This window comes from Salvelinus namaycush, chromosome 27, assembly GCF_016432855.1.
Source record: "Salvelinus namaycush isolate Seneca chromosome 27, SaNama_1.0, whole genome shotgun sequence".
Lineage (NCBI taxonomy): Eukaryota > Metazoa > Chordata > Actinopteri > Salmoniformes > Salmonidae > Salvelinus > Salvelinus namaycush.
In genome coordinates, this window is record NC_052333.1 from 7,295,250 (window position 1) to 7,314,011 (window position 18,762).

The 18,762-nt window shown below is 40.4% G+C and overlaps 1 protein-coding gene across 1 annotated transcript; it reads left to right on the plus strand.

Moving 5' to 3' along the window:
- Window positions 1-4,063: 4,063 nt before the first annotated feature.
- On the plus strand, window positions 4,064-17,728 carry LOC120022650 (cleft lip and palate transmembrane protein 1-like protein). The gene is made up of 16 exons (XM_038966632.1): window positions 4,064-4,644; window positions 4,764-4,858; window positions 5,426-5,615; window positions 6,023-6,177; window positions 6,894-7,090; window positions 10,036-10,130; window positions 10,429-10,513; window positions 12,388-12,491; window positions 15,017-15,082; window positions 15,197-15,247; window positions 15,392-15,474; window positions 15,682-15,716; window positions 15,957-16,012; window positions 16,127-16,171; window positions 16,394-16,509; window positions 16,924-17,728. The coding sequence occupies exons 1-16, from the start codon at window positions 4,480-4,482 to the stop codon at window positions 17,012-17,014; spliced, it is 1,629 nt and encodes a 542-aa protein (XP_038822560.1). The 5' UTR covers window positions 4,064-4,479; the 3' UTR covers window positions 17,015-17,728.
- The last annotated feature ends 1,034 nt before the right edge of the window (window positions 17,729-18,762 follow it).

The window sequence follows — 18,762 nt, forward strand, 5'->3', positions numbered from 1 at the left end:
ATACAGACACAAATACAAACAATAATTCACCATACAACCTGTATGTTTAAGGATAATAGCAGTGTATTAGCTAGTAGCCAAACCTTTGGGTGAAACACTTGTTTCCACCCTTGTCCTATTGCTCACTGATGATAGAACTGATGGATTGTCTGAGAATGACCATGGACGTTCTAGAAGATCAGTGATGCTGACAAGAGAATGACCATGGACGTTCTAGAAGGTCAGTGATGCTGACAAGAGATTGACCATAGACGTTCTAGAAGGTCAGTGATGCTGACAAGAGAATGACCATGGACGTTCTAGAAGGTCAGTGATGCTGACAAGAGATTGACCATGGACGTTCTAGAAGGTCAGTGATGCTGACAAGAGATTGACCATGGATGTTCTAGAAGGTCAGAGATGCTGACAGGAGATGAAAGAGTAAGTCTGGGAAGTTTGATCTCGAGGCCAGACAAGTGACTAAAACTGACCATTCACCACGCCTCTCTTTTCATAACAGTTTCTTTCTAAGCACCATCTTTCTAAGACTGCCCTTAGCAAGGCTACACAAAGTGTTGGGTAGTTGTTCAATGTCTTCTCAGGGGATTAAGCCATCTATAGAAGTTGCATTTCTCCCTCACTGGCACTTCTTGGTCTAAGTAAGTCGAATGACTGAGCAACTTTGCACAAACGGCGTGAGACAAATTGGGAGCAACACCTATATACAATTGAAGTCGGAAGTTTACATACACCTTAGCCAAATACATTTAAACTCCTGACATTTAATCCTAGTAAAAATGTCCTGTCTTTAATCAGTTAGGATCACCACTTTATTTTAAGAATGTGAAATGTCAGAATAATAGCAGAGAGAATGATTTATTTCAGCTTTTATTTATTTATTTATTCACATTCCCAGAGGGTCAAAAGTTTAAATACACTCAATTAGTATTTGGTAGCATTGCCTTTAAATTGTTTAACTTGGGTCAAACGTTTCAGGTAGCCTTCCACAAGCTTCCCACAATAAGTTGGATGAATTTTGGCTCATTCCTCCTGACAGAGCTGGTGTAACTGAGTCAGGTTTGTAGGCCTCCTTGCTCGCACATGCTTTTTCAGTTCTGCCCACAAAATTTCTATAGGACTGAGGTCAGGGCTTCGTGATGGTCACTCCAATACCTTGACTTTGTTGTCCTTAAGCCATTTTGCCACAACTTTGGAAGTATGCTTGGGGTCATTGTCCATTTGGAAGACCCATTTGCGACCAAGCATTAACTTCCTGACTGATGTCTTGAGATGTTGCTTCAATATATCCACATAATTTTCCATCCTCAGGATGCCCTCTATTTGGTGAAGTGCACCAGTCCCTCCTGCAGCAAAGCACCTCCACAACATGATGCTGCCACCCCCGTGCTTCACGATTGGGATGGTGTTCTTCGGCTTGCAAGCTCCCCCTTTTTCCTCCAAACATAATGATGGTCATTATGGCCAAACAGTTCTATTTTTGTTTCAAAAGTATGATCTTTGTCCCCATGTGCAGTTGCAAACCGTAGTCTGGCTTTTTTATGTCGGTTTTGGAGCAGTGGCTTCTTCCTTGCAGAGCGGCCTTTCAGGTTATGTCGATATAGGACTCGTTTTACTGTGGATATAGATACTTTTGTACCTGTTTCCTCCAGCATCTTCACAAGGTCCTTTGCTGTTGTTCTGGGAGTGATTTGCACTTTTCGCACCAAAGTACATTCATCTCTAGGAGACAGAACGCGTCTCCTTCCTGAGCGGTATGACAGCTGCGTGGTCCCATGGTGTTTATACTTGCGTACTATTGTTTGTACAGATGAACTTGGTACCTTCAGGCGTTAGGAAATTGGTCACAAGGATGAACCAGACTCATGGAGGTCTACAATTTTTTTCTGAGGTCTTGACTGTTTTCTTTTGATTTTCCTATGATGTCAAGCAAAGAGGCACTGAATTTGAAGGTAGGCCTTGAAATACATCCACAGGTAAACCTCCAATTGACTCAAATGATGTCAATTAGCCTATCAGAAGCTTCTAAAGCCATGACATTTTCTGGAATTTTCCAAGCTGTTTAAAGGCACAGTCACCTTAGTGTATGTAAACTTCTGACCCACTGGAATTGTGATACAGTGAATTATAAGTTAAATAATCTTTCTGGAAACAATTGTTGAAAAAATGACTTGTGTCATGTACAAAGTAGATGTTCTAACAAACAATAAATTTGTGGAGTGGTTGAAAAACAAGTTTTAATGACTCCAACCTAAGTCTATGTAAACTTCCGACTTCAACTGCATGTACTCCAAATACGCTATGCCTTTAATAGTAGACCTAATAGCCAGTGGTTCATTTGTAAATTTGGTGGTATTGCTGTAACAAAAACTGAGCCCGAGAGAGGGGAGACCATGGGTAATCTGAGGTACCGGAACACATGAAGAAGAAAACTCCTTTCTAATTTAGCATTGCATGCATTATCATGCTTTAGCACTCTGGCACAGATCAGTAGAGTATAGGCACTTGCAGAAGTTGCACACATGGGAGAAAAAATATTGTAGCCTAGGGTTCAGGAAAGCTTTGGACTTTATAAACCCATTTCATGCAATTCTACATCATTTTAGATGACTGGAGACTTTAGCAGAATATTTCTTAATACCTCACAAATGATCGAAATGACAGGCTACTTTGACGCTGACAAACTGAGAATCTGAGATCAATAAAAACGATATTGTCTTCAATCCATCAACTGCCGAGACCTAGGTGTGCGGAGACACACATATTGTACAATATGGGGAGGAAATTACAGTCCTAAAAAAGCTTTCAGTTTCACTGACTCACCCAATGATGCTAGGCTCACTCACCGGGATGCTCTCATGCCAAATGTGTTTCTCTCTTGTTTTACTTGGTAAAACAATACTGTTCCCCCAATAGACCTATTTGGAAGTTGATAACTTTGTCGTCTACAGACAGACTAGTCTTCTCTTTTCAGCAGGATGCATTTTCTTTCCAAACTGTATTTTCGCTTGATTGTATTTGAAATATTGCGAAAGGCCTGTTTTGGCTGCATGCTGTGGACTAACACTTTCACCCTGTTCCCGACTGTAGACATGGCTCGTGATTGGGCTACACACAATCCACAGCTAGGCAATTTTTTAAAATAAACTATTGATCACCTGTGGCACAATTATAGGCCTACTCCTGGTGTATTATTTGGATTTGTTTCGTTTATTTCTGAACAGACAGCAGTAATTCAATGACTTTGGCAAATGTATTTCAATTTATCAGGCGTGCTGCTTCGCGCAGCCATGATTCTATAAGGAAATAAATGATGAAGTGTAACGCTGGAGAGATGAGAGTTGCATGCTCATGTCTATCAGAGTAGAGAGGGAGAGAGATCATAGAAAGTGAATCTCATTCTAGTTCTGTGTGAGATACAGGCGCGCTTCTCTCTCACCACAGCAATGGCCACGCGTTGGTCTATATAGGCTACAATGTTGTGCAAATCATAAACCCGGGCCGACCCAACACGAATCAATTATCAGGCACGTTTTAACATAACAATTTTTAGGCGACAGCCAAGAGAATTACAGAGGAGTCAACTTGAATTAGTCTAACTGATTGCTTTTATTATAATTTTACATTGCAAACAGTGAAAGGTATTTTTCAAGCCACGAGAGGTACCGGATCCTGGCAAATGGGTTCAGGAACGAAACGGTCAAGAAGGTGTGACAGGTATCGGATCCTGCTCATATTAAACACTGCTAATAGCTACATATATTGTATTTATTCAAGTGCAGAGGTTTGTGTTAATTGTTTTTCAAAACCAAGACATTCAACATATTTTAATTCGTTTCTACAATACATGTAAAAATCTACGGGGGGAAATTAAAATAATAATGCTTCTATTGTTGACGTAGACCTGGCACTGACAGTGTAAAGCTGACTTGGAAAAACCGACATTATAATCAAGAGAGCACTGCATGGAGCATGGATGACATCTAGTGGCCAAGATATATTCAGCTGGTATGCAGATTGTTGGATTTGCGCAGCCGCAGTTTGATACTTTCCTGACTATCGTAACCAGGAAATAAATCACGGAAGTAGCTAGCTGACACATCCATGCTTCTTTAAAATAGCTGTGATATTGCAATTTCGAGATGCAAAGTGACGAGCAGAATTCGGGGATTTTATAATGCACAAAATATGAACTAATAGACATGACATTTGATAGGTAAAAGACATGAGGAGACGTACAGTGTGGTCAACGATATCTAGCCATGGTTAGCCTAGCAACCGACACCTGTGACCACAATGACCAGTCCATAAACTACACTAACGTTACAGTATGAGCAATTCATCAACCGATGTTAATCTGCCTCAGCTAAATTCTCTCTGAGTTTCGCATCTGTCCTTGCCTCGGTTTCGGAAGAGGATAGCGTCGCTACGGTATCTGCCTGGCACATTTCGTATTTGAATGACTAGACGGGAGTCGGGAGCATGTTTCAGAAGACCTCTTTCACGACGCTGATAGTCGGGGTGTTCGTTGTGTATGTTTTGCACACTTGCTGGGTGATGTATGGCATCGTTTACACCACACCGTGTGAGAACCCCAAATTCGAAAACTGCATCAACCCATATTTGGCAGGAAAACCAAGATTGCAGGTTGGTATGCATCATTGCAAGCTAGCTAGATGGAATGAAAACTTGCCAGTCAGACAGTTGTTTTGGGTCTGGAAACTGATTCGTGAACATTTGCTGTGTTCTTTATTCCCCATTCCCAGCTGAGTATCTACACAGCCTTGCGACCCAATGCTGATGGGGGACACACCCTCATTCACAAGGAGGAGGACTTTGATGTTGAGACCAAGTTTGAAAGGTGCAACATTTCTTACGGTGACAGGATATGGTGGTATCTATCTGCCAGTCAGTTGTAATAAGCACGACGATCACCTATGGAAACGTTGTGATAGACACAGTCAGTGATCTCTGGGTATTTGCAGGATGACTAGGACTTCATATTAGCAAGTCATCTGGAACCAAAACAAGTGCAGATATCTGCCCACATTCATAGTAACTGATTAACATTGAACAAACCACCTATAGCGACTACTTCAACCTGCAACGATTGACCTCTCCCTGCTATATTTACGCAATAAGGCACAAGGGGGTTTGTGGTATATGGCCAATATACCACAGCTAAGGGATGTTCTTAAGCACGACGCAATGCAGAGTGCCTGGATACAGCCCTTTGCCTTGGTATATTTACCATATACCGCAAACCCCAGAGGTGCCTTAGTGCTATTATGAACTGGTTATCAACGTAATTAGAGCAGTAAGAATAACTGTTTTGTCATACCCGTGATATACCACGACTGTCAGCTAATCAGCATTCAGGGCTTGAACCACCCAGTTCATATTCACCTATGTATCCCTTTTCCTAAAGGATAGTGAATGTGTCTCTCCCAAAGAAGACCTGTAAGAATGGGACGCTGTATGCCATGGTGTTTGTTCACCAGGCAGGTATGTCCCCGTGGCAGGACCCCAGACAGGTGCATCTGGTGTCCCAGCTCACCACCTACATGATACCCAAACCACCAGAGGTCAGCCTGATCTCAGGGGAGGAAGCACCACAGGTCAGACTACTATTACACCGCACAATGGCTCCATTCTAAATAGCACCATATTCCCTTTATAGTTCACTACTATGGGCTCTGGTGAAAAGTAGTGCACTTTAAAGGTAATAAAGTGATATTTGGGACGTAACCAACATTTACAAGATCCAAAGCAAGGCATTCATAGGTCTCTTTATTATTAGGGTATGTCTGTATATGCAGACAGTGTCTTGCCTTGGAATCAACCGTTCTGAATTGTCCCTTTTATAGCATCTTTTTTTTTTTCAGTCTGTTACATTTTAATACCTTTCACATTGGAATGCATTTTCTGTGGAGTACGTCTTTAAAACTGTCATGCTGATTGTGATGTTCAGTTTTTCCCTGGTCTTTTTCTCTCTGATTTGCTGTGGTCATTGTGCCCAGGGCAGGCGGAGCAGCAGAAACGGAAGCCTAAAGGAGGTGACTCTGCAGTGGATCGGCCCGTGTCTCACTGGCGCTCCCGTCTCACCCTCAATGTGGTGTCAGAGGACTTTGTCTTCGACGGGGACTTTCTGCCCAGCGACGTGCACCGCTACCTGCGAGTGTAAGAACGCACTTATGATACAATTCATCATACACTCATAAATGGACAGCTGGAACTAATGATACAATACACAACACCACCTTCAGGGTGAAGAAGGCACAGTGATGCTGAAACATTGGTGGTTTACCCAATCAATTACTGGGAGCTTGTATGTAGTGTGACTCTTTTTATTTATTTTCATGGCCTACAGTTCACTCTCCATTAGTCAGCACCTCTACCAACTTTTGGGGGGTGTGCCAACTCATGCTTTGTATTACAATACAACAATTTTAAATTGAAGTTCCAGAGCCTTTATTTAAAGATGATCATCACTTCATTTATATGGAACAGTAAGACTTCACATTCTTACATGAAAGGCAGCTACGAAGAAGGTGAGGGCTAAGAAGTACAGGTTGGTTTCCACGAAAATGCCCTTGATTTCATCAGCATCTTTCTCAGTGAAGCCTGAAATCACAACAAACCAACTCATTAAAAGGCTCCCACAAGAGTGCACAGCTGACCCCATTTTGACGTAATTCCTTGCCTTCGAGCGGAAATGCTTGTTAAGGTTCCACCTCTTATACGTAATCACGAATTGGGGATGGGAAAGAATGTCCTGGAGATTTCCACATGGACCGGGAAAGCATAAAGAAATAGAGAACTGACAGCTGTCAGAGCCTCTTCCACTCAGACTTCATTAATGACATAACAGTAGCAATTGTTTTACTGTGTTCCAGATTTCAAAATGGAAAGAAGAGGATGTACCTTCCACTGCTGTTTGTGGATGAGCTGAGCAACAGAGTGAAGGACTTGATGGAGATCAACAGCACCAGCACGGAACTTCCTCTCACTATCTCCTATGACACCATCTCCCTCGGGAAACTCCGCTTCTGGATTCACATGCAAGATGCCGTCTACTCCCTGCAACAATTTGGTGAGTAGTACTATAGAAATATTATATTATATATCTCTATGGGTAGTACTATGACTGAACTCATTGGGGCGGTTTACCGGACATAGATCAAGCCTTGTCCTGGACAAAACATTATTTTCCATGTAGATTCTTCATTGAGATTGCTTTTTAGTCGTGACTAGGCTTAATCTGTCCGGGAAACAGCACCCATTATGCTAGTTGATACTAGTGTACGGAATTGACACTAATCTGCATGAGTCATACTACCTACCGCCAGAGGATCACAAGCTGAACGACCGCATCACGAGAGTGACTTCTGTCCTATAGTTACTACTGTTATGTCCTTAGTAAGTATATGTCCTTAGTTACTGTTATGTCCTTAGTTACTACTGTTATGTCCTTAGTAAGTATATGTCCTTAGTTACTGTTATGTCCTTAGTTACTACTGTTATGTCCTTAGTAAGTATATGTCCTTAGTTACTGTTATGTCCTTAGTTACTACTGTTATGTCCTTAGTAAGTATATGTCCTTAGTTACTGTTATGTCCTTAGTTACTACTGTTATGTCCTTAGTAAGTATATGTCCTTAGTTACTGTTATGTCCTTAGTTACTACTGTTATGTCCTTAGTAAGTATATGTCCTTAGTTACTGTTATGTCCTTAGTTACTACTGTTATGTCCTTAGTAAGTATATGTCCTTAGTTACTGTATGTCCTTAGTTACTACTGTTATGTCCGTAGTAAGTATATGTCCTTAGTTACTGTTATGTCCTTAGTTACTACTGTTATGTCCTTAGTAAGTATATGTCCTTAGTTACTGTTATGTCCTTAGTTACTACTGTTATGTCCTTAGTAAGTATATGTCCTTAGTTACTGTTATGTCCTTAGTAAGTATATGTCCTTAGTTACTGTTATGTCCTTAGTTACTACTGTTATGTCCGTAGTAAGTATATGTCCTTAGTTACTGTTATGTCCTTAGTTACTACTGTTATGTCCTTAGTAAGTATATGTCCTTAGTTACTGTATGTCCTTAGTTACTACTGTTATGTCCTTAGTAAGTATATGTCCTTAGTTACTGTTATGTCCTTAGTTACTACTGTTATGTCCTTAGTAAGTATATGTCCTTAGTTACTGTTATGTCCTTAGTTACTACTGTTATGTCCGTAGTAAGAAATATCAAATAAAATCCTTTTGTTTTGTCTGTTTGAACAGGCAAACTGATGTTTGATAAAGGGAGGAAATAAACATGTTTCAACTGAAAGACAATGACCAGAGCTTACCTAGGATGTTGCAAAACAATTTGAAGTCAATAAGTCATAGTTTAAGTCGAAGTTTGATATATTTGGGCTTGAAGTGGGAAATCCAAAGGGGGATTTATTTTTTCTGTGGCAATGCGGTGTGTTTCCCCTATGACAGGATGTGCTAATACTTTTCAGTCTGTTTCTTTTTAGCGCTGGGTTTTATTTGAATGTTACTATCCACCAGCATGGCATTGTTTATTCATCAGAAACACCTGCAAAGTTCTTCCTCGTTCCGTCTGAGCTAAACAGCTTTTTGCCGTAGTCTACACTTGGCCATCTGAGCCATGGAGCAAATTCAAATAGGGGACGCAAACGTATGTTTTAGCACCTCCCCTTTTTACCAGAATATTAACATAATAAATTGTATAATTTGTAATTTTTCACATTGTTGAGCTAGTCTTTATAGAACATGACCATTTTTATAAATGGTATAATTGTGTGTTATGATTGCTTTTTGGGACCCTACTCCCCCATGTTGCCCCAAGATGAAAGTCTTGCTTCACTGCTTTGATTAGTGCAGCTAAACCACAAGTGTCTATCCTATAATGAACAGGCACCCACGAAAGAAAATTGAAGTAACTTGTTTATCTATTTTGTTGTGCAATTGTATTGGTGTTTCTTGTCCGATGCGCTCAGGGTGACGTGTCATTTACCACGTGCATCATGAGCGAAGTCATTGTAGCGTAGCCTATCATTTAACTTCCCCTGTGAGAACCATGAGCTGACTTGGATTTGCTGTATAGCAGCTGAAGTCTGCCAGCAGCCTACCTACCAAAGGTTGCACCGTGTCCATTACAATGTAGAAAAACACGTCTCTTATGGAAGATGCTAGAACTTTGGAGACAGCAATAGATGGTGAAGTCAAAGATACTGGTTTCCCGATTTATGCTTATGACAAATCCAGCTCTAGAACCAACCAGCTGGCTAATCTTTTGAATACGGTGTAGTTAAAAAAACAACAGAACATTAGCAAGCTAGATAAGGTTAGCAAGATAGATAGCTAAGGTTAGCATGCTAGCTAGCTAAACCGACAGCTTTCAGTTCTCTATTTGTTTGTTTTCCCGCTCTACGTGGAAATCTCCAAGACATTCTTTCCCATCCCCAATTCGTGATTATGTACAGTTGAAATCGGAAGTTTACATAAACTTAGGTTGGAGTCAATAAACTGCATATGGGGACAAAGATCGTACGTTTTGGAGAAATGTCCTCTGGTCTGATGAAACAAAAATAGAACTGTTTGGCCATAATGACCATCGTTATGTTTGGAGGAAAACGTGGGAAGCTTGCAAGCCGAAGAACACCATCCCAACCGTAAAGCATGGGGGTGGCAGCATCATGTTGTGGGGGTGCTTTGCTGCAGGAGGGACTGGTGCACTTCACAAAATAGATGGCTTCATAAGAAAGGAAAATTATGTGGATATATTGAAGCAACATCTCAAGACATCAGTCAGGATTAAATGTCATGAATTGTGTAAAACTGAGTTTAAATTTATTTGGCTAAGGTGTATGTAAACTTCCGACTTCAACTGTATAAGAAGCTTGCGTCATTCTTTGGAGGTGGAACCTAAACAAGCATTTCCCCTCAACGGCAAGGAAATACGTCAAAATGGGGTCGGCTGTGCACTCTTGTGGGAGCCTTTTAATGAGTTGGTTTGTTGTGATTTCAGGCTTCACTGAGAAAGATGCTGATGAAATCAAGGGCATTTTCGTGGAAACCAACCTGTACTTCTTAGCCCTCACCTTCTTCGTAGCTGCCTTTCATGTAAGAATGTGAAGTCTTACTGTTCCACATAAATGAAGTGATGATCATCTTTTAATGTTTATATTTTAAAATGTTTTGTCATTTAGCAGTCACTCTTATCCAGAGCGACTTACAGGAGTGCACATAGGCAGATTTTTGTTCACCTAGTCGGCTCGGTGATTCGAACCAGCGAACTTTGAGGCTGTTACTGGCCCAATGGTCTTAACCGATAGATCTACATGCCACACACATGCATGACTGAGATTCACAAAATTATTCCTTTGTCACATTGCAACTTAAAAGCATGTTTCATTTGCAGCTCCTGTTTGATTTCCTGGCCTTCAAACATGACATCAGCTTCTGGAAGCAGAAGAAAAGCATGGTGGGGATGTCCAGCAAAGCAGGTGGGTTGACTTCTTACGAAGATGCTGTTAGGCAGGGTTGGGGTCAATTCCAATTAAAGTAATTCAGGAAATTATTTTGAATTTAAAACTTTTGAAATTAATACAAACCGCTGTGCCTGGCACCTACTACCATACCCCGTTCAAAGGCACTTAAATATTTTGTCTTGCACATTCACCCTCTTAATGGCACACATACACAATCCATGTCTCAAGGCTTAAAATTCCTTCTTTAACCTGTCTCTAGAGGTCGACCGATTAATTGGCATGATTAATTATGGCCGTTTTCATAACAGTCTGTAATTGGCATTTTTGGACGCCGATTACATTGCACTCCACGCGGAGACTGTGTGTGGCAGGCTGACCACCTGTTACGCGAGTGCAGCAAGGAGCCAAGGTAAGTTGCTAGCTAGCGTTAAACTTATCTAATAAAAAAAAGAATCAATCTTAACATAATCACTAGTTAACTACACATGGTTGATGATATTACTAGTTTAACTAGCTTGTCCTGCGTTGCAAATAATCAATGCAGTGTCTGTTAATTTATCATCGAATCACAGCCTACTTCGCCAAACGGTAATGATTTAACAAGCACATTTGTGAAAAAAAGCATTTGTGAAAAAAAATCAACACACAGGTATATTTTTTTTAACCTGCATAATTAGTTAAAAGAAATTCATGTTAGCAGGCAATATTAACTAGGGAAATTGTGTCACTTCTCTTGCGTTCTGTGCAAGCAGAGTCGGGGTATATGCAGCAGTTTGGGCCGCCTGGCTCGTTGCGAACTGTGTGAAGACCATTTCTTCCTAACAAAGACCGTAATTAATTTGCCAGAATTTTACATAATTATGTACATAACATTGAAGGTTGTGCAATGTAACAGCAATATTTAGACTTATGGATGCCACCCGTTCGATAAAATACGGAGCGGTTCCGTATTTCACTGAAAGAATAAACGTCTTGTTTTTGAAATGATAGTTTCCGGATTTGGCCATATTAATGAGCTAAGGCTCATATTTCTGTGTTTATTATAATTAAGTCTATGATATTTGATAGAGCAGTCTGACTGAGCGGTGGTAGGCAGCAGCTGGCTCGTAAGCATTCATTCAAACAGCACTTTTCTACGTTTGCCAGCAGCTCTTCGCAATGCTTGAAGCACAGCTCTGTTTATGACTTCAAGCCTATCAACTCCCGAGATTAGGCTGGCAATACTATAGTGCCTATAAGAACATCCAATAGTCAAAGGTATATGAAATACAAATGGTATAGAGAGAAATAGTCCTATAATAACTACAACCTAAAACTTCTTAACTGGGAATATTGAAGACTCATTATTGAAGACTGAATGTTGAAGACTATGTAAGCTGGAACCACCAGCTTTCATATGTTCTCATGTTCTGAGCAAGGAACTTAAACGTTAGCTTTTTTACATGGCACATATTGCACTTTTACTTTTACTTCTCCAACACTGTGTTTTTGCATTATTTAAACCAAATTGAAACCAAGTTATTTGAGACTAAATAGATTTTTATTTATGTATTATATTAAGTTAAAATAAAAGTGTTCATTCAGTATTGTTGTAATTGTCATTATTACAAATATATATATATATATATATATATATATAAAAAAACGGCCGATTTTAATCGGTATCGGCTTTTTTTGGTCCTCCAATAATCGGTATCGACGTTGAAAAATCCTAATCGGTCGACCTCTAGTCTCCTCCCCTTCCTCTACACTGATTGAAGTGCATTTATCAAGTGACATCAATGAGGGATCAGAACTTTCACCTGGTCAGTCTAATGTTTTGTCTGCTCAGTGTATTTGCAGTTTTTGACTTTTCCCCTTACATGTGTTTATGTTGTGGTCCTTTCCAGTACTGTGGAGGTGTTTCAGCACCATTGTGATTTTCATGTACCTGTTTGATGAGCAGACCAGCCTGCTGGTCCTCATTCCTGCTGGAATAGGCTCCATGATCGAGGTACGTCTCCTCACAAGCAGTGGTTAGTGGTTTTATCCCAAATGGCTCCCTATGTAGTGCACTACTTTTGACTAGGGCTATATACAGTTGAAGTCAGAAGTTTACATATACCTTAGCCAAATACATTTCAACTCAGTTTTATACAATTCCTGACATTTAATCCTAGTAAAAAATTCCCTGTCTTGGGTCAGTTAGGATCACCACTTTATTTTAAGAATGTGAAATGTCAGAATAATAGTAGAGAGAATTATTTATTTCTGCTTTTATTTCTTTCATCACATTCCCAGTGGGTCAGAAGTTTACATACAATCAATTAGTATTTGGTAGCATCACCTTTTAAATTGTTTAATTTCGGTCAAACATTTCGGGTAGCCTTCCACAAGCTTCCCACAATAAGTTGGGTGAATTTTGGCCCATTCCTCCTGACAGAGCTGGTGTAACTGAGTCAGGTTTTTAGGCGTCCTTGCTCGCACACGCTTTTTCAGTTCTGCCCACAAATTTTCTATATGATTGAGGTCAGGTCTTTGTGATGGCCACTCCAATACCTTGACTTTGTTGTCCTTAAGCCATTTTGCCACAACTTTGGACGTATGCTTGGGGTCATTGTCCATTTGGAAGACCCATTTTCGACCAAGCTTTAACTTCCTGACTGATGTCTTGAGATGTTGCTTCAGTATATCCACATAATTTTCCTTTCTCATGATGCCATCTATTTTGTGAAGTGCACCAGTCCCTCCTGCAGCAAAGCACCCCCACAAAATGATGCTGCCACCCCCGTGCTTCACGGTTGGGATGGTGTTCTTCCCCTTTTTCCTCCAAACACAGCGATGGTCATTATGGCCAAACAGTTCTATTTTTGTTTCATCAGACCAGAGGACATTTCTCCAAAAAGTACGATCTTTGTCCCCGTGTGCAGTTGCAAATCGTAATCTGGCTTTTATATGGTGGTTTTGGAGCAGTGGCTTCTTCCTTGCTGAGCGGCCTTTCAGGTTATGTCGATATAGGACTCGTTTTACTGTGGATGTAGATACTTTTGTACCTGTTTCCTCCAGCATCTTCACAAGGTCCTTTGCTGTTCTGGGATTGATTTGCACTTTTCGCACCAAAGTACGTTCATCTCTAGGAGACAAAACGCATCTCCTTCCCTATTTAACTGTCCTTCCTCACAAAGTTTGCACTTGTTTAATAATTCACATTTGAAATTAAATGATTGGTATATAGATTTGTGGGAAGTAGTAAATGAGTGCACACTTCAGGAGAATGACGATATTATTGGGACGCAGGAGAAAGGAGATATTATTGGGACGCAGGAGAAAGGAGATATTATTGGGACGCAGGAGAAAGGAGATATTATTGGGACGCAGGAGAAAGGAGATATTATTGGGACGCAGGAGAAAGGAGATATTATTGGGACGCAGGAGAAAGGAGATATTATTGGGACGCAGGAGAAAGGAGATATTATTGGGACGCAGGAGAATGGAGATATTATTGGGACGCAGGAGAATGGAGATATTATTGGGACGCAGGAGAAAGGAGATATTATTGGGACGCAGGAGAAAGGAGATATTATTGGGACGCAGGAAAATGGAGATATTATTGGGACGCAGGAGAATGGAGATATTATTGGGACGCAGGAGAAAGGGGATATTATTGGGACGCAGGAGAAAGGGGATATTATTGGGACGCAGGAGAAAGGGGATATTATTGGGACGCAGGAGAAAGGAGATATTATTGGGACGCAGGAGAATGGAGATATTATTGGGACGCAGGAGAATGGAGATATTATTGGGACGCAGGAGAATGGAGATATTATTGGGACGCAGGAGAATGGAGATATTATTGGGACGCAGGAGAATGGAGATATTATTGGGACGCAGGAGAATGGAGATATTATTGGGACGCAGGAGAATGGAGATATTATTGGGACGCAGGAGAATGGAGATATTATTGGGACGCAGGAGAATGGAGATATTATTGGAACGCAGGAGAAAGGAGATATTATTGGGACGCAGGAGAAAGGAGATATTATTGGGACGCAGGAGAAAGGAGATATTATTGGGACGCAGGAGAAAGGAGATATTATTGGGACGCAGGAGAAAGGAGATATTATTGGGACGCAGGAGAATGGAGATATTATTGGGACGCAGGAGAATGGAGATATTATTGGGACGCAGGAGAATGGAGATATTATTGGGACGTAACTCAGGGTCTGGAAATAGGGTTCCATTTGGGACGCACACAGTGTTTCCCTAAAGCTCTCTATTTGCACAGTCACTGTTGTTCACGTTAGTAAAATGTCTGACCCCATGGACTTTTGTCAGATTGAGTTGATTATCTTTTTCTGTTTGCTCTACAATTCAGTGACTATCAATGTTGTCCTCCTTTGTAGGTTTGGTAATTCCATCATCCTATGTCCTGGTTTCTCTTAATCCCCTATGTTTTAGATCCTTGTGGATGATTGTGTTCTTGTAGTTTATTGCACTATGTCCTCTCGACGCCTGACTGGTTTATCTGTCCCTCTACAGGTGTGGAAGGTGAAGAAAGCCTTTAAAATACAGGTTATCTGGAAGGGTGTAAAACCCACATTTATTGTAAGTCTGGTTTGTTTGTAAAGATATCAGTTTATCTGAGTTAATTTCCTCAGGATTACGTTTGGTCTCTGTTTGTTCTACATTGATATCAAGTGTGTGTTTGTCTCCCCACAGTTTGGAAAGTCTGACGAATCAGAGAGGAGGACTGTAGAGTATGATACTCTTGTGAGACTTGCCATATACCTTTTTTATGTCCATTTCAAAAAGCACCAAACATTAAATGTGTTCCTTTGTCCTCAATTTGTATACAGTAGCGTTGTCATAAATAGCAACCGTTTGATTTTCCTTGCAACGTTCTTCTCTTCCCAGGCAATGAAGTACCTGTCCTATTTACTCTACCCAATGTGTATTGGAGGAGCGGTTTATGCCTTAGTGTTTTTGAGATACAAAAGGTAGGCTATAACTTTGGACAATAACAGTAGGGTCTACTACAGTGATGGGCAACTGTAGTCGTTGTGCGGCCATTTCAAAAATCTGTGCGGCCATCGGTGGCATTTAGAAATCCCAATGTGGCCCTGGAGCCTGGAGATGTTGCCCAGACCCGGTCTACTATGTGTTTTGAATGTGTAACAATGTGTCACCTGCTTTCTGTTTGGCAGTTGGTACTCCTGGATCATCAACAGTTCAGTGAATGGTATGTTCTCTGACATTATCCTGAAGCCAGCAGGATTTGCTTTAATTCACTTTTAAAAGCCAGATTTACCTTAAGTGTAGTTGTTTTTTTTTAGTTTAGATCAAATGTTTTATTGTATGTTCAGTCAATAGGCAGAATCATCGGACAAATAAGAAATGCATTGTCAGTGCACGTCCATGATCACATGATAATTCATAATAGAAGCATTGTTATTGTCATTGATGGTTTCTTTTTTGACAGGAGTGTACGCTTTTGGATTCCTCTTCATGCTACCTCAACTCTTTGTTAACTACAAGGTCAGTTACATTATACTGTGCGTTAGTGCACATGTCTTCCGTTGTATGTTATCTTACCATGCCGCTAAAAGCCAGATGCTGGTGTCCATATCGATTATTTTCTTGTTTCAACAGTTCAAATCTGTGGCACATCTACCCTGGAAAGCATTCATGTATAAAGTGAGTGAATTATATAAGATCTTATTTGAGAGATCGTCAGGTTTTACACTGTTAGATCTCTCAGAAATTGTTTTATCATTGAAGGACAATAAGAGTATGGTTACTGGAATGTGTAGTAATTGTTGCAATGAAACATCCATAAATCTATCAGAAAGAAAAACTACATAAAGTGATGAAACTGAAGGATGTTAATGATAGTAGCTTATATTTGTCCATCCCCAGGCATTCAACACCTTTATCGATGACATATTTGCCTTCATCATCACAATGCCCACCTCCCACCGGTTAGCCTGCTTCAGGGATGATGTGGTCTTCCTCGTCTACTTGTACCAGAGATGGTAAGCCACACGGCAGATACACACACAGGGGTTGGATCTTAATTTGATCACTGTTTTGTTGCTGAGAATTTCCCTACGCTGCAGGAAATGTAGATGAGCTTTGTGATTTACATAAATTCACTGAAAACTCAAACTAACACAAGGTTATATTAATATATTAAGTAGCCTACTTTTTTTCCAGCTGATAGACTAACCACTGATCAAACAACATTGTAGACTAAACATTCAAATTCTGTTACTGCAAGATTATTTATCTGCAACAATACTGGTCAAATTAAGATCCTATACACACACTGCAATAAATTGACTGTCACTTGTAAGTAACAATATCTCCAATGGTACAACAGAATATCCTCACATTGAACGCATCAATTTGTTTACTACAACTTTTTTCCACTATTTTTCTATCGTTAGGCTGTATCCTGTTGATAAGACCAGAATGAACGAATACGGACTGTCTTACAATGAGGAAGACAAACCCAAAGGAAAGGCCCACAAAGACTAAAACTGATCACAGACACACATGCAGGTCCTGAGAGCCATATGTAGAATATGGACCTACACGTTGCTGTGTTGGGATTGGGTACAATGCCTATAAAACACATTGGTGTTATTTGTCAAAAGGTGGATTTGCCTAGGGAAGGTTCAGTTATCCTTACTGCCCTGCTAAGCCCCTCACTCCCAGCGAGTCACCACCCACCCACCAACCTTATACCTACCCAGACCATTGAAGACTTGAGTGGGCTTTCCTAAGCAATGTGTTGCCTAGCACAGCACTGGTTGAATTGCCCGCAGCTGCCTCCAGTTGAAGGAGCATGGACCAACCCATTATGTATACCATGATTGGTGAATGTGTTTGTCTATGGAATGAGACCAACTCAGTCCCACACACCCCTTGACTGCCGACACCTGTCTCCCCCCCCCCCCCATCCAACTTATTAAAAAAAAGAACACCTGGTGTTTTCATATTATGATGTCATCATCAGGAGACGCTGACTGATGTCACCACGTTTTGTTCTCTTGGTCAAAACGTACAGAATCCTGTTTGATCATTCAGGAGAAGATATGTGCATTGGTTTGTATTTGACCTTGTAAAGTATTAGAACATGAAGACCACGAGATGATGGTGCCAAATATGGGAAATTATATTTGATGTGCTTTGAATGTGAAATTTTGTGATGTTACATTTTGTTAATTGTTATTAAAGCATTTGATAATGTTTGATTGTTTTGGTGGAGTTTTGAGTAAATTAATAAATTGACTTCAGTGTTATAAGGACCAATTTGGGTGGAAATTATATTTACTTTTGTCAAAATATGATTTAAGACTCATATGATATGTGACGGTGTCTGGTCTTTTTAAAAATGTTTATTGATTAAGTTCTATCAGATGTTGTAGTATTTGACTCTGACCCTACGACTTCCAGAGCCTGCTGCTTTTCAGTTCTACATGATCATTAATCAGTACCTGATTAGAGGGGAATGATACAGTGGAACTGGGTTTGAGGTTCGAGGGCTGTAGGTGATGCTTTGTTTTCAAACAAATCTCTTGTTTGCTTTCCTCCCACCAGGATGGGTAACATTTAATTTAGCCCATATTACTTTCATTTTGTGAACTGTTTGCATCATGCCATGGCTGTAGGCAGGTGTCCAATGACCCAAGTCGGAAGTTTAAATACTCTTAGTCATTTAACTCTGAGTCATTAAAACTTGTTTTTCAACCACTCCACAAATTTCTTGTTAACAAACTATAGTTTTGGCAAGTCGGTTAGGACATCTACTTTGTGCATGACACAAGTCAGTTTTACAACAATTGTTTACAGACAGATTATTTCACTTATAATTCACTGTATCACAATTCCAGTGGGTCAGAAGTTTACATACACTAAGTTGACTGTGCCTTTAAACAGCTTGAAAAATTCCAGAAAATGTCATGGCTTTAGAAGCTTCTGATAAGCTAAATGACATTATTTGAGTCAATTGGAGGTGTACCTGTGGATGTATTTCAAGGCCTGCCTTCAAATTCAGTGACTCTTTGCTAGACATCATGGGATAATCAAAAAAAATCAGCCAAGACCTAAGAAAAAAAATTGTAGACCTCCACAAGTCTGGTCATCCTTGGGAGCAATTTCCAAACACCTGAAGGTATCACGTTCATCTGTACAAAAAATGGTACGCAAGTATAAACACCATGGGACCACGCAGCCGTCATACCGCTCAGGAAGGAGACGCGTTCAGTCTCCTAGAGATGAAC

Coding starts and splice junctions, on each gene's coding strand:
- LOC120022650 (XM_038966632.1), top strand. CDS start 4,480: ATGTTTCAGAAGACCTCTTTCACGACGCTGATAGTCGGGGTGTTCGTT. Junction 7,091..10,035: donor CTACTCCCTGCAACAATTTG/GTGAGTAGTACT, acceptor TTGTGATTTCAG/GCTTCACTGAGAAAGATGCT. Junction 15,475..15,681: donor GTGTTTTTGAGATACAAAAG/GTAGGCTATAAC, acceptor TCTGTTTGGCAG/TTGGTACTCCTGGATCATCA.